This window comes from Talaromyces amestolkiae (assembly GCF_001896365.1).
Source record: "Talaromyces amestolkiae strain CIB chromosome Unknown scaffold18.1, whole genome shotgun sequence".
Lineage (NCBI taxonomy): Eukaryota > Fungi > Ascomycota > Eurotiomycetes > Eurotiales > Trichocomaceae > Talaromyces > Talaromyces amestolkiae.
The window spans coordinates 142,158-155,237 of NW_024468054.1; the positions used below are offsets into that span (position 1 = coordinate 142,158).

The 13,080-nt window shown below is 47.7% G+C and overlaps 2 protein-coding genes across 2 annotated transcripts; both read right to left on the minus strand.

Moving 5' to 3' along the window:
• Positions 1-2,427: 2,427 nt before the first annotated feature.
• Positions 2,428-4,176, minus strand: BHQ10_008104 (uncharacterized protein; the record flags this gene model as incomplete). Its single annotated transcript, XM_040880874.1, has 1 exon — positions 2,428-4,176. The coding sequence occupies one exon, from the start codon at positions 4,174-4,176 to the stop codon at positions 2,428-2,430; it is 1,749 nt and encodes a 582-aa protein (XP_040736607.1).
• A 1,334-nt stretch (positions 4,177-5,510) lies between these two features.
• BHQ10_008105 (uncharacterized protein) lies at positions 5,511-6,941 on the minus strand (the record flags this gene model as incomplete). The annotated part of the gene is made up of 1 exon (XM_040880875.1): positions 5,511-6,941. One exon carries the CDS (start codon positions 6,939-6,941, stop codon positions 5,511-5,513), a length of 1,431 nt encoding a protein of 476 aa, XP_040736608.1.
• Positions 6,942-13,080: the final 6,139 nt, after the last annotated feature.

The following is a 13,080-nucleotide window of genomic DNA, read 5'->3' on the forward strand; positions in this document are numbered from 1 at the left end:
TCATTGCGCCCAGCCGGCGCCAGATTTCGCCCCGAAATAGTTCGACTCCAGAGACAAATCGCGGAGTAAGTTTTGGATTTAGATCGGATTACTGATTGCATAGTGTCAGTGACAAACCAATCGATACGCGCTCATTGGCGTCGAGGCTGTGCCACTAATAAACACTTGTAGTACAGCTTCATTTCCTGATTCGAATCGAATCGAGTTCTCTATAATGGGCGCGCTCATATTGGACGGCGACTTTGGAAATTCGGTGACGACTGTTGATTTTCATGTGTAACCATTCATCGTCATCGAGAATCTCGGAGGAGTTGTGCTGATCCAGGTGCGTATTTTATTTTGAGTTCATCGCCGAGATTAAAGTCATTCTCCTGGATATCATTGGGTACCTGGGTACATCATATTTTACAAGGGTCCATTTCGGGATACCGATGCGGAGGTGATGGGATGCAGACTGCGGATACGCGTGCCGAAATACATTTGACACCTGACTTGAGATGTGTATTACATATTATAAAATTACTCAGCGAAAAGAGATCTCCATGATGTAACGTGACTCTTGCTTTCAAATCCACAATCCGGCTGAGCCGGCCAACCTTGTCTACCTAGGTGTTCAGGTGTCATTGTCCATACCGTGGATATTGTTAGTGCTAAGCCAAGTCTAATAATATCGACAAGGGTACTCCCGCCGTTTCCAGCTCTGTGGGACCACCCAGACCCCTCTGAACTCCCTATTCTACGTACTTGTTGTCATCATCTCAATATACAAGACAGTCATGGATGTTGATTGGCTACACTATCTCGAACACTGACTCCTTGGCTCGTGTTTGGTCAGGGATTTTTTTTTTGCTCTTGAGCCGTTAAAGAAAACGTGCTTTTTGAGTTTTACGTACTCCATACGGACTCCCGGAGTACTTTATCTGGTTCCGGTACTGTGGATTCAGCGTTCACATCGTGGCTGAGAGAGGGGGGAGTGACTAATCGTGGATGATGGTCAACTTACTATTTAGGAAAGTTATTGTGGCTTAAGGTATTGATGAATAAGAGCGTTTCCATGCCTATTCGACTGATCGAGATTGATATGTATACAATGGTCGTATTTGGGTACAATGTTGCCAGAGCACTTGCTTGCTTGAGATTTGTCCGCATAGCTTTCCTCTTCTGTGCGACTAGTGATGATAGTCATATCTTCCCTGAATTCGAACGTAGTGTCTGAGCTATTTTCGCACGGGCAAGGGAAAATCAGAGACGGTGCAACTAATATCATAGACCAATAACCATCTCATCGAGTCCATGGCGCCAATATGTTGACAAATACACTATACACCGTAATTACAATACAACCCGCCAGGACCCACTATCTACTTCAGCTTCAAGTACTAAGTATATCGACCATCTCCACTGACACAAACCCAAGAAAAAAATAGAATAGAATAAGCACTTAGCACCGCTCATGCAGGGCGACAGTTTGATCAACGGGAACCTCCGATCCGCAATTCTTCAGGTCTGACGGAACAAGTGGGTAACAATACGTAAATATAGCATGACTTACATACGTACATACATAGCTGTAATTTGTAGGCAGGCAAAAAAACAGGGCAAGCCAGGCAACCAGGCTCTTCTCAAGACAAAGACGAAACGATCCCTTCTAGCCTAACCCATCATGTCTCGGGGGCTTTTTTTTAAAATGTATGTAAAACAAATAATAACTAAGGAAGGGCTATGCAGTGTGTTCTTTGAGTCATAGGACACGAAACCGGATCCTCAACGGCTGGTTGGCTGCGTGGCTTTTTTTTGGTCATCTCCGTTTGTGGCTTGATATTGTATGTTCATAGCCCAGATGGGTCTGGTCTGTGTTGATGGGTTTGATATGAAGGTCAATTGATATATAAATATGGTCTGGGTGCTTTGTCCCCGGTTTCATGTTCGAATGTTCATTCAAACTTTCTTTCTTCACACAACACTACAACATCTTTCAAGAGTTATATTCCTAATCAGAGACTCTTTACGACTTTGCTTTATACTCTGCTCACGACCGTATCATACATTTGCCTACTTAAACTCGACTATATAGTCAAGGATCAGACCGACAACATCAATCTTCGAGTCAACACCTTATCACCCCTACCATCAACCATCAATCATCATCACAATGGGTCGAGGAGGTTACAACGTCCCCAGCAGCAGCAACCCGCCAACTCCGCCATCATCTGGCTATCGATTCACACTCCAAAGCCAAGGAGGATATAATGGCCCGGAAGAAGACCAGCGACAAGACGAATAGTCTGATTCAACAGCCACGAAAATGATTCACGACAAGACATAACGAGGAAACGTGTGTTTCTAGTTTTTGGCAATTTTATTATTCGATTTGGCCTCTTCATTTTCCGACGCAGAATCTATTAGGATGTTCAGCTTGTGGTTCAATTACGCAAAAAACAGAGGAGCATACTTCTCAAAAACCACACCCAAAACATCCTCGACATCCGCCCCCCCTCGCCCAGTAATCTGGGCTAGACTTTCGGCTGCAAATCGCAAATTCTCCGCGGCTGTGACGATGTCCACCTCAGGCTCTGCGTCAAACGTGACTGTATAATTATCATCGACTTTTCTATTCTCGTTATCACTGTATTTTTCCTCTAGGTTATTGGTATAGATGGCATCACACGGCGTTTGTGCTTGGATTTGACCAGCGTCAGCATGGGCGTGAAATTGGGTATCAGTATAGACTTTGGCTTTGGAATTGGCATCAGCGCTGGTGTTGTTATAGACGGATTGGGTTGTACTATTATTGATTGGTGCTTTTTGTTGCTGATGTCTCAGGTCGCTCGTTTTTGTTTCATTGAGAAATCTCTCCAAATGTTCCAGACATTGTTTTAGATTGGATTGTTGTCGATGTGTGACTCCTAGCGAGTCTTCCCAGTATGAAATATCATGCATATCGTTTCCTCCCATACCTTCTGGTGTCGCTATCTCCTCAAAAACGGATATCAACCCGCGTAGGAACGTTTGTATATTGCCAGGGTCTGCTGTATTCGATCCTAGACCGGCGCTCTGTTCGGCTTCTCGGCAAGAGATTGAAAAGACCTGACTACTGGGAACGTTTTTGAACAGAGCTTGGACCTGTTGGACCAAGCTGTCCGCCGCTGCGTCCCGCGCATTGGTAGACCGTGGCAACCGGTCAGATTTGTTAATGGCAACCACTATACTCTTCCCATGCTCCTGACATGCATGCACAGCCTCAAGGACCTCGGGGTCGACTATTAGCTGTGACGATGTCTTGTCTTCACCCTTTTGAACGCTCAAAACTACCACAACGACATCAGATTCCAACGCACGTTGCTTTGCGCGACGGATGCCTTCCAACTCGACAGCCCCAATTCTCTCCGCAGTATTTTTGGAGGACCGCAGTCCGGCCATATCACCAATCTTGCAGTACCATCCGCCAAGGTCAATACCAACATCCACAATATCTCGTGTCGTCCCTTCTTCCGTGCTGACGATAGCCGCCTCTTTGCCGACGACACGATTCAATAAAGAACTCTTCCCGGCATTCGGCGCGCCCAACAATGCAATCTTGATTCCATTCCGCAACAACTCGCCCTTTGACGCATTCTGAATGTGAAATCTAATTTGTTGCCCAAGTATGTCCACCTGCGCCGAAACCGAGCCGATTAATTCTTGCGGAGACTCGTCAAAATGCTGATCCTCCGAAAAGTCTATCAACGCTTCCAACTCTCCTCTTGCATACAACAATTGTTGGCGCCAATCCTCATAGCGCGCAGAAAGAGTGTTATTTGCGCCACGGACAGCTAGACGTCTCTGCTGTTCGGTTTCTGCATTGAGGGTTTCGCCTAGTGCCTCAATTTGTGGTAGATCTAGAACATCATTCATGAAAGCGCGTCGCGTGAACTCTCCGGGTTCGGCATATCGTATCAGAGATGACGGCGAGGAGGAACGGTGATCTTCTTCGGGCTGTATAATGTCGTTACACTTCTCAATCGCACCCAGCACGGCTTTGACTGTTGCCGGACCACCATGCACGTGCAGCTCAAGGATGTCTTCGCCTGTCACTGTTCGTGGACTGGGAAAGTATAGTACCAGGGCGCCAGGGTCAAGGAGTGTATTCGGCGATGGAGCCTGCATTGGATCGTACAATGCCCGTAAGGTCGCCATGCGATGCTTGGGGTCTCGCGCTCGAGGACATAGTGCTCGATAAATCTACCAACGATATCATCAGTGCCTGCTTCGCTTTTCTTTTTTTTCCCCTGAGTTCAGAAAGAGGGAAATACCTGTAGACATGCCGGTCCAGAAATCCTAATAATAGCTATAGCAGCTCTACCGGGAGCTGTGGAGAGCGCATATATCGTAGAATCTGCACCCAATGCAACCGACGGCGATGATAGTGACAATTCATCGATTATAGTAGAAGCTCTTTGACTTTTCCCTCGACACGAAAAGTGACATCTTTGAAAATGCTGTTGAGGTGCTGTTCGGATGACATGATAGTAATGCGGAGACACCCTGTAGCAGTCGTACTGCCTGGAGCATCTACTCCTGGCTCCTCTGCTACTACGACCAAAGGGATGAACCCATGGCTCACACAGAGAGAGAAATCTTCGCATGCGCAAAAATCGATTCGGCGCAAGTAATCGATGAAGTAGCGAAACCTGCAGGGATGTCAAAACCATTACAAACTAGGAACGTTGGAGCTTCCTTTTTCGAATTCGTTGATAAGAAGGCTAATCTTATCACCACGTGAGTTTTATCGGTCCTTATCGATAAGTACATATGCATCATATCTTCAGACTTTAGATAGTGACTCTACGCTGTTCAAGGTTTGATTCACGGACGGGAAAGATCAAAATGAGAAGGGATAAGTTCTCTATCGAGGCAATAATGTTGTTTCTAATATTGATGAGACACCTGAATATCGAGAAGGATACATAAGGATGGAAGCGTACTCTGTAGTAGGACTATCGCAGCCATCCTCTGCAATCGTCTCTTGAAAAGACGAAAAGATAAAGGAACGGAAGAAGACCCGCTCAATGGTCTTTGAATCAAGCGAATAGGCAGATATTAGATATAAGAAGCAGAATGGATGACTTGGAACAGATTGCGAATAAACAGTGCGTATAATAAATTCAGAAAGCCGCCCAACCTAACCCTTTCATTTCGACCGAATAATGGTTCGTAAACACGTCAAGAATGCAAATCGAGGATGAGAAAATGAAAAATTGCTGCTGTGACCAAAGCCAACACCTTAGATAAATCTCCCCTGACGCTTGTTGAGAAGCCAACCACCCGTCCCATACGTAAAATCACACACCACACCCGAACACCCACAGATGAAGAAATAGTTATGCTGAAAAAAGACAGACACACGCAAAAAGCAAAACACTCGAACAAAAGAAGGGTATATATCCTGTTTGATCCTGCCAATTATTCACTAATCGATTTTCGATAGGCCGTTACAACAAGACAAAAAGAGGGAGAAAAGTTTCATCATATCACATTTGAGGGTGGGTTGGTGCCGTCGTAGTCCAGGCAGAAATGGGTTGCGCGGTTGGATAATTCGAGTGAGCCACCCCAGTATAGTAGTTCTGTCGATCAGCAGCGCCGGTGTAGAATGACGGAATGTTATTTGGCTCCCGGCGTGGGATCGTAGGATCAAAAGACGCAACCGTGACGTTACGATGCTCGAATGACTGGTGATTGCTGGCGTCCATCTGTGGTGGCATGCCGAAGCTATTTCGAGAATATGGGGTAGTAGATGTATGCGGTTCGGTTGGTGATGCCACATCCGTGCTGATTCCACGAGCAGACATTGAAGTATTTCGGTAGATTCCCGGGCTGCTGGATTGCTGATGGCGGTGGCGGTCCAAAGCATTGGGCATGCCAGATGCATTCATGGCAGGAGGTAGAGTTGTGGGCAGGTGGTTCTGACCCATCGTATCAAATGTGGCACCATAGGATCCTGCACGGTATGAGCCTTGATCGGGCTCTTGCTTGACGGATAGCTGCGACACGCTAGAAGGGGTAGGTAGATACGGATTCGATGCGGATTGAGCAGGAAGCGGTCCACTGGCGTATGACGAAATTGGGGCGGGTTGAGTCGGATGCGATCCATATGGCGAGCTGTGCATATAGTCATAAGAATGTGTATTTTGCATTCCATAGCTTGGCGTGGGCATCATAGCGGTCCTATATCCATACATGGCCTGCGAAGGATCGTTCGTATTTTCCAGTCCTGTGTCAACATCATCGATTGGAGCGCGAAAACTCTGCTTTGAGATCAGCTCGGCGCGGGGCCTGATATAGCGCAATTCGTCGTGCATAGATGGTGGGCTCAAAATGCCCTTCATCACATCTTCCACACTGTAATAAGACACCAAATGATGGGTTATTCCGGCCACTGTAACACTCATAGTCTTCTTTACAAGCCCCGAATCCTTGAAACCGTAGGAATCCACAAGCGAGCCAACCAACGCTCGCTCAACGTCGGATTGCTGAGGGCGATCTCCACCGAAATTTGACCCTGGTGTCGTGGGTGAATAAGACTGACCATTACTATCTGACCGCGGATAAGGTTCTCCAGGGCGCGACGCCTGAACTGGGCGTCTGTTTCCTTTCTTCATTGCACGTTTCTTCTCGCCTGGGGGAAATGGTTTGTCGAGTTCACGATAAACCAAGAAGTTGCCGAGAATTCGACTTGGGCTCCATGTCACGCCGTCTGTCCATCGTTTGATTCCAGATGTGTTTTCCTCATAAATAAACACACTACCACTGCGAACGAGATGGTTGCGTTCCCGATCGTGCGGTCGTCGCGGCACGTGAGGCAACACACCAGTCAAACAAGCCTCAAATAAAATCAGCGCATCTTGCGTCGTAGCCACATACCCATGGTAGGTCGGCTCCAGCACTGCTGTGCCGCCAGCCATGTTCAACGGCTTTGAGATGAGACTGATTTGGAAGTAGACAGAACTGAGAAAAAGACAACAAAACAGAAAAGACAAAAGCCACCTTGAATAGCAGACGCGGTACTGTTCAAAGGTCACACGTTGGCCGTAGAACCTTTATTGCGATTAGTGAATCGTCAACAACCACTAGTCCTCACGACATATGACTAGCAACGTCGTAGTTTGCGTTGATTGAGGAGTGCGGTAAGCAATAATAATTGCCTCTCAATTTCCACGCTATTTGATGCCCAACGGTGCAACTCCTGACGTGCTCGAAAGAGTTTGATGTCGGTATTTCCGTAGTGGGAAGGTGATACAGTCAAGCTTTTCGACGGGGCGTTATGATGACAGATACAATCGAAAAAGACAGACAAAGGAGGGAACGCGATCGCAGGGGAGGAAAGTATATGAAGGAGGTAAGTGCGCGTGAGGTCACGTTCTAGCCAAAAGGAAAACAGAGACGAGGAGTAGACCCAGCGGACCGGGCGGTAATCGCGCGGACGATTGTCTTGATTACTGGAGGAGCAGGATGGAAAAAGTCGCGCTCTTGTACCCCGGTAAGAGGACCGAATCCATGGATAACACAGACCGGAGGGAGTTGGGACCCAGTATGGGAATGACTTGGTATGGAGGAGACGTAGGCTGGCAGGTGAGGAGAGATGTAAAACAATTTAGTGACAAGGATAGTGCCAGATGGTGATTACTTAAGGATTTTAAAGTAAGATGAAGAGCCCCGTAACGTGGTTTGGGAGCGACTTGGGTTGATTAGGAATAGTGCAGTCGCTGGTCAAAGGCAGGAAGTACAAGCCAGGCAGGCGCAGGCGCAGGCGCAGGTAGACGCAGGCAGGAGCGATGGAGTTGGAAAGTGGACGGGGCAGGCAGGAGGAGGCAGCTACCTAGTGGTACGCTGGTACGCTGGTACGCTGGTACGCTGGTACGCTGGTACGCTGGTACGCTGGTACGCTGGCAGTACGTAGGGTGCTGTTAGCAACAGCCAACAGGGCAGGTGCCAGGTGCCCACTTCGTTCGCTCTTGCCCACTTTCCCACTTGCCCAAAGGCTGCTTGTTTGGATCGACAAGACAAGCACGGGCCGGATTGGGGGAAAGAACCTTACGACACTGAGCGCTGAGAAGGAAAGAGCGACTGGGCGGGAGTGGAACAGTGGATGTGGGAATAGGAAAGAGGAAAGGAGCTCGGATTCTCTGCTTCTCCATCTATCAATCCTTTCCTTTTCACAGTCTCCTCCTTGCGCGTGAGACGACGAGAACGACAAATTACGACACACTGCAATGGTCTCTACGAAGAACTACACTCCTGTCGACACCTTGTCGAAAACATGAACAATTCAACAGCAACTGCCAGGCTAAAAACTCCCATATCGACACCATCCTTAGTCTCATCTTAGACTGGACAAGTGGTGGTCCCACGGATAGCCACTAGACGATGCGCCACTGGGACTCGGATTGGGGGTTTCTTTACTGCTGAGGAAAACCGACTGGGTCCTTGGGTGCTTGGGGCCTTTGGGTACATGGGACTGGACTCCGGACTGTGATCCTGCCCCATCTACCGCGTGTATTTTGGAACACCCTAATGATCAATCCCCCATGACAAGCAAACCTAACCCAGTCGACTTAGTCTGGAGCGCTGACAAGAAGTCCGTGACAATGACGATGAATGATGATTCGATCAGACCAACCACAAATTCCCAGTTAGATCGTTTCGCGTGACAGGCAGAAATGAAGGGGGAAAGAAAACACGGATCGTATCCGACGACGGAGCCGTAGCCGACTTGACTCTATCGCATTTGTCTGGTTCCACTCGTCTCTGCCCACCATCTGCATTGCACGCAAGCAAGTTGACTTATCTCGTCTCTTCTTATGCAGTGTGCTTCTACGATAATTTGCCACTATACTAACGACTGAGGACTATCCTCGACAAGCTCGACAAAGTAAAGATAATGCAGCACCATCTATCCGATATCGACCTTGCTTTACATAACCGTGCTATGACTACGACGTACAAAAGCCAAAATGTCGGAAAACCCGACGCAATAATGCTATCGACGAAAATTGAGGAGGTGATTCGGGAGAAATGATCAATGCTGGAGGGGATACGTGAGCCGCCGCCGGTTATTTCTTCTCCTCCTTCGTGGCCCGCCAGTGGCCACAGAGGCGAGACCCGCTACCCATGCGCATGGTCGTTGTGCTCCTCCTTTGTCAAATCACTTTGTTGTCAGTGTGTACCTTCGAGTTTCAACTTCGGATAGGCTGAGGCTGAGCGGTTTGTATCCGAGCAGTGCAGGATCCATTATTCGCGATATCGGTCGCGCGCTAAGCAGAAATTTTGTCGCATGGCAACCTGTTTGGATGATCGTGAAGCTGAAGAGTGAAGACGGCCGCGAATTGCGATAAGTGGTGGTGGCTGCAAACAGTGCCCAGTGCACGGCAATTTTAGAATGAACTAGCAAGTGGAAATTGAGATTATCTAGGCCCACTAATACGACAGGGCCGGCCCCCTCTAGCTTGGTGACTAGTGCAGTCAGTCGCACTACTCTATATGTGGCTTAGCATGGGAGCTGTGCAGCGGGCCAAGCACCGGATCACGACACTTGCGACTTTTCGAGTTCAGGCTTTCTGCGTACCATACTGACTGCCTTGATGACGAGACTCGCCTATTGACCAACCGCAGGTGCAAGTGAAAGTGCCAGTCGAGTGCAGATGTAGACAGACGCATTTGCGCTAGTCGCTTGTCATAGCGCAATCAAAAGCCACCAGCCACTGCTTCCAGTCAGCCAGCTAGCTCAGTTACTTACGTGGGTAACAAGTCGCGAGAGACGTACCCCATAGCCAAGTATGGGGCGAATTAGAGACGGGAGCTGTAAAAGAAATATGCACTATACTGAGTCGGGCTTAGTGCAATGCCTCSGAGCCACTTTTTGTCTCTCTTTGGGTATACGAGACGATGTCGACTCGTTCCACGATCGGGCAAAAGTGGAGGCCCTGGAGAGAAAGCTATAGCCGATCTGCATGTGTGATTGGAGAAAGCTACCCGGCAGTGGCAGCTGTGGCCAATGAGAGGCTATTATTTGGTCCCAAGAGAGCGTCACCGTAGGCTAGTCTCGTACGACATCCGTACAGAGTCTTGTACAGTACGTGGAGACGTTCAGGAGTCGGAAGGTATCTGCATATCTACGTACAGAGATGCAGATGCACGGAGTATATAATACTACGAAGCGATTTTTTGCACAGTTAAGCTTCGTCTATCATACTACTATCGGCTTCATACGCAACTCAAAAAAATGCAGTCCACATCAAAACAGCCTAGTCCAGTCCCGAGGAAGAGGCCGCCGGGAGACTGGCGTGGGTGGATCCGTCCTCCCATCACACAAAAGCAAAAACCTTGGTAACCGTACTTTCGAAGTCTGGTACGAGTTGCCGCGGTGTGCTTGCATGCATCCGTAGGCTGTCACATATTACTGTAGTAGTGGTAGTATTACTATTACATCTACAAATTACGCAAACCAATTGACCAGTCAGGATATTTCATTTTATGACCATTTACGGAGACCAGTCCACTGTCCGATAATCTTTACAGTCGAAGTTGAGTCAGAGTTCAGAGTCAGACAAGGAGAGTTAAGGTTGACCCACAACTCGGTAACAGTATTGACCCCCGGAAATAGCTAAAATTGAGTCACAGCTGCAGGACATACTAGTAGCTGTCGCTATTAGTACTTACTAGTACGCATGCTAAGTGCACAGCTCAGAGATATCGAACTATGTTTCGGGGGCAGAAATTATCTATGTTTCTAAGAATGGGACATGGGGAATCCGGAATCGGTACTTCGTACAATGCACTACGTAGAGAAATGATGAAGGGTCGGAACAAATCCGCGCCATGTTTCAGCGGCTAACTAAATACGCGGCCGTTTACCAACGGCATTGTCCGGACTGTATCCGTACGTACATAAATTACCAAACCAGAGCGTTTGTAAAGTAATCATGCAAGCAGCAAACCCAACAAATCAAATCTCGTGACTCAGCCTATCTGCAGTCAGACGTAAGAAAGCAAAAAAAAAAAGGAGAAAAAGAAAAGGTCCGAGATCTACCCTTAACTCTGTTTGTGTTGGTTCAACTTGTCAGACAGAGTTAAGTTTTGGCTTTCGGCTTTTGACTCTTTGCCTAGGGCCCAACTGAGTGAATTGACATGGAATGGAGCAGGGTCGGGGTCCAGGGGAGTGCTTGTGTCGGTTAACCTGACTAGAGAAAGTTTAGTGAAGTCTACTGAGGGGTACTGACATAGTACCATGTGGACTTTGACTTTTGGCTGAAGATTGCGCGCGAGAATTGCCATGGCTTGGCATTTGTATCTCCTGGTCTTGGCAGCTTGTGGTGTTCTCGTCGTACGAGAAAACGTTGGTGCGGTGTACACCCGTGCGCGTACTTGTGTCCGTACGTACACCTCCTGACGGAGAACAGCTCTCCGTTTTCGATATCTCGCTTCGCTATCCCCCCCCCCTTCTTTTTTTTTTCGTATTCATCCCAAGGTGTCCCCTCCCAGGTTACGCTCATCTTGTCATTAGGAGCTTTACGTGCATGATCCAGCGGTATGGACAGCTGTGTGGGGTACCCAAGAATCCAGCGTATCATTGGATTGTTGGATGAAACCATCCAGGCCTTGGATCATAGACATGGATCATGGATATTGGATTGGGCCATTGACATGGAGCCCTCAGGCAATACGCAACTTAGGTAATACGTCTAGCCCCTCAACAGCCACAATACCGAGCTGGAGAGACTAGTCCTGTTCCGGAAGGGAAGTTGTTGAGTTGTTGTATGGCAAATGCAATGCTCCTCGTCGATCGGATTGTGGGATTCCAGCTCGAGGAATTCAGATCTTGGGTGCATCGCATTCTTGATTGCCATGCGACAGTCATGATGTTGGATCTGACGCATATCAGATCTGGTTTGTACGTACTGCCTTTGCAGGACAAGCAAGTGTCTGCATGGTAGGGAGTGCTGTATGGTATTGCGGTCAAAACGACTAGCGTGTATTTAATACATAAGACGCGCCTTAGTGGGTCGAGAACAATACAACATGTGATTGGCTCAGGTCGAAGTAGATCGATGCTTGTTGACAGTGTTGTGCATACTCGACACTTGACTACATCGAAGAAAGCATCAGCTCTGCTACTCCGTACATACTACGTAGCAATAAAGAGGCACGGAGCATCCGGCTATCTCTTGTCCTTCGATTTGCGCACCTCCTGAAATGGACCATGGTCACATGGGAAAATTCCAACAATATTGAATATCTCGTCCATGGCGGAATAATCAGTCTCTTGCGATCGAGGCACAGACAAACTTCAGTCCAAGCCACGGATTCTTGTTAATTGTGCCCAGGCACCTACCTTACTTCAGAATGATTCAACTATCCGCAGCTATCTTCCGCGCAAAACCGTCATAGATGACAACGCAACCCCTCCACGCACACGGTCGGTACCTGATCTCGTAGAACTCAAATATTGAAATACTAATGTGCTACGTATAGAGCAAGCGAGAACACTCGACGACCGACGTTGGCTTTTACTTTGCCAGGATTTCCGTAGTCAAGAGTCTAAATTGATTAAATTCCTCAAGATTGGGAACAAATTTTGAGTTTTCTGTCTCGGAATCGTCATTTCCATCCACTCATGGCCCTTGAAAGTTTAGCATGACTGACTGACAGATTATTATAACGACACGCAGCTATATGTCTATCATACGAGTTTTGACTTTGACGATATAATTGATCATCGCTCTAATCATAGAGCTCTGTAGCAGCACTAAGTATTGAAGTCGCCAGTTGCGGCCCAATATTGAATCACAGTCAAATGTGCCTGATGAATTACCTAGAATGGGCAATTGCTAATTACCTAGCTAGGACCTTCGTATAGCCTTACGGAGGCAGGTATCCCGACGCTGGTTTCAATTTCCACCAATTCGATTCCCACCAGTCTACACATTTCCCCATTTATACTTATAGTAGTTAGTAAGATACCCCATTCGCAACTGGTATGGATTTATCGAGTCAAGAGACTCCTCAAGACGATGGAGCACAATGTACTAAATGGTCTTTTTTGGA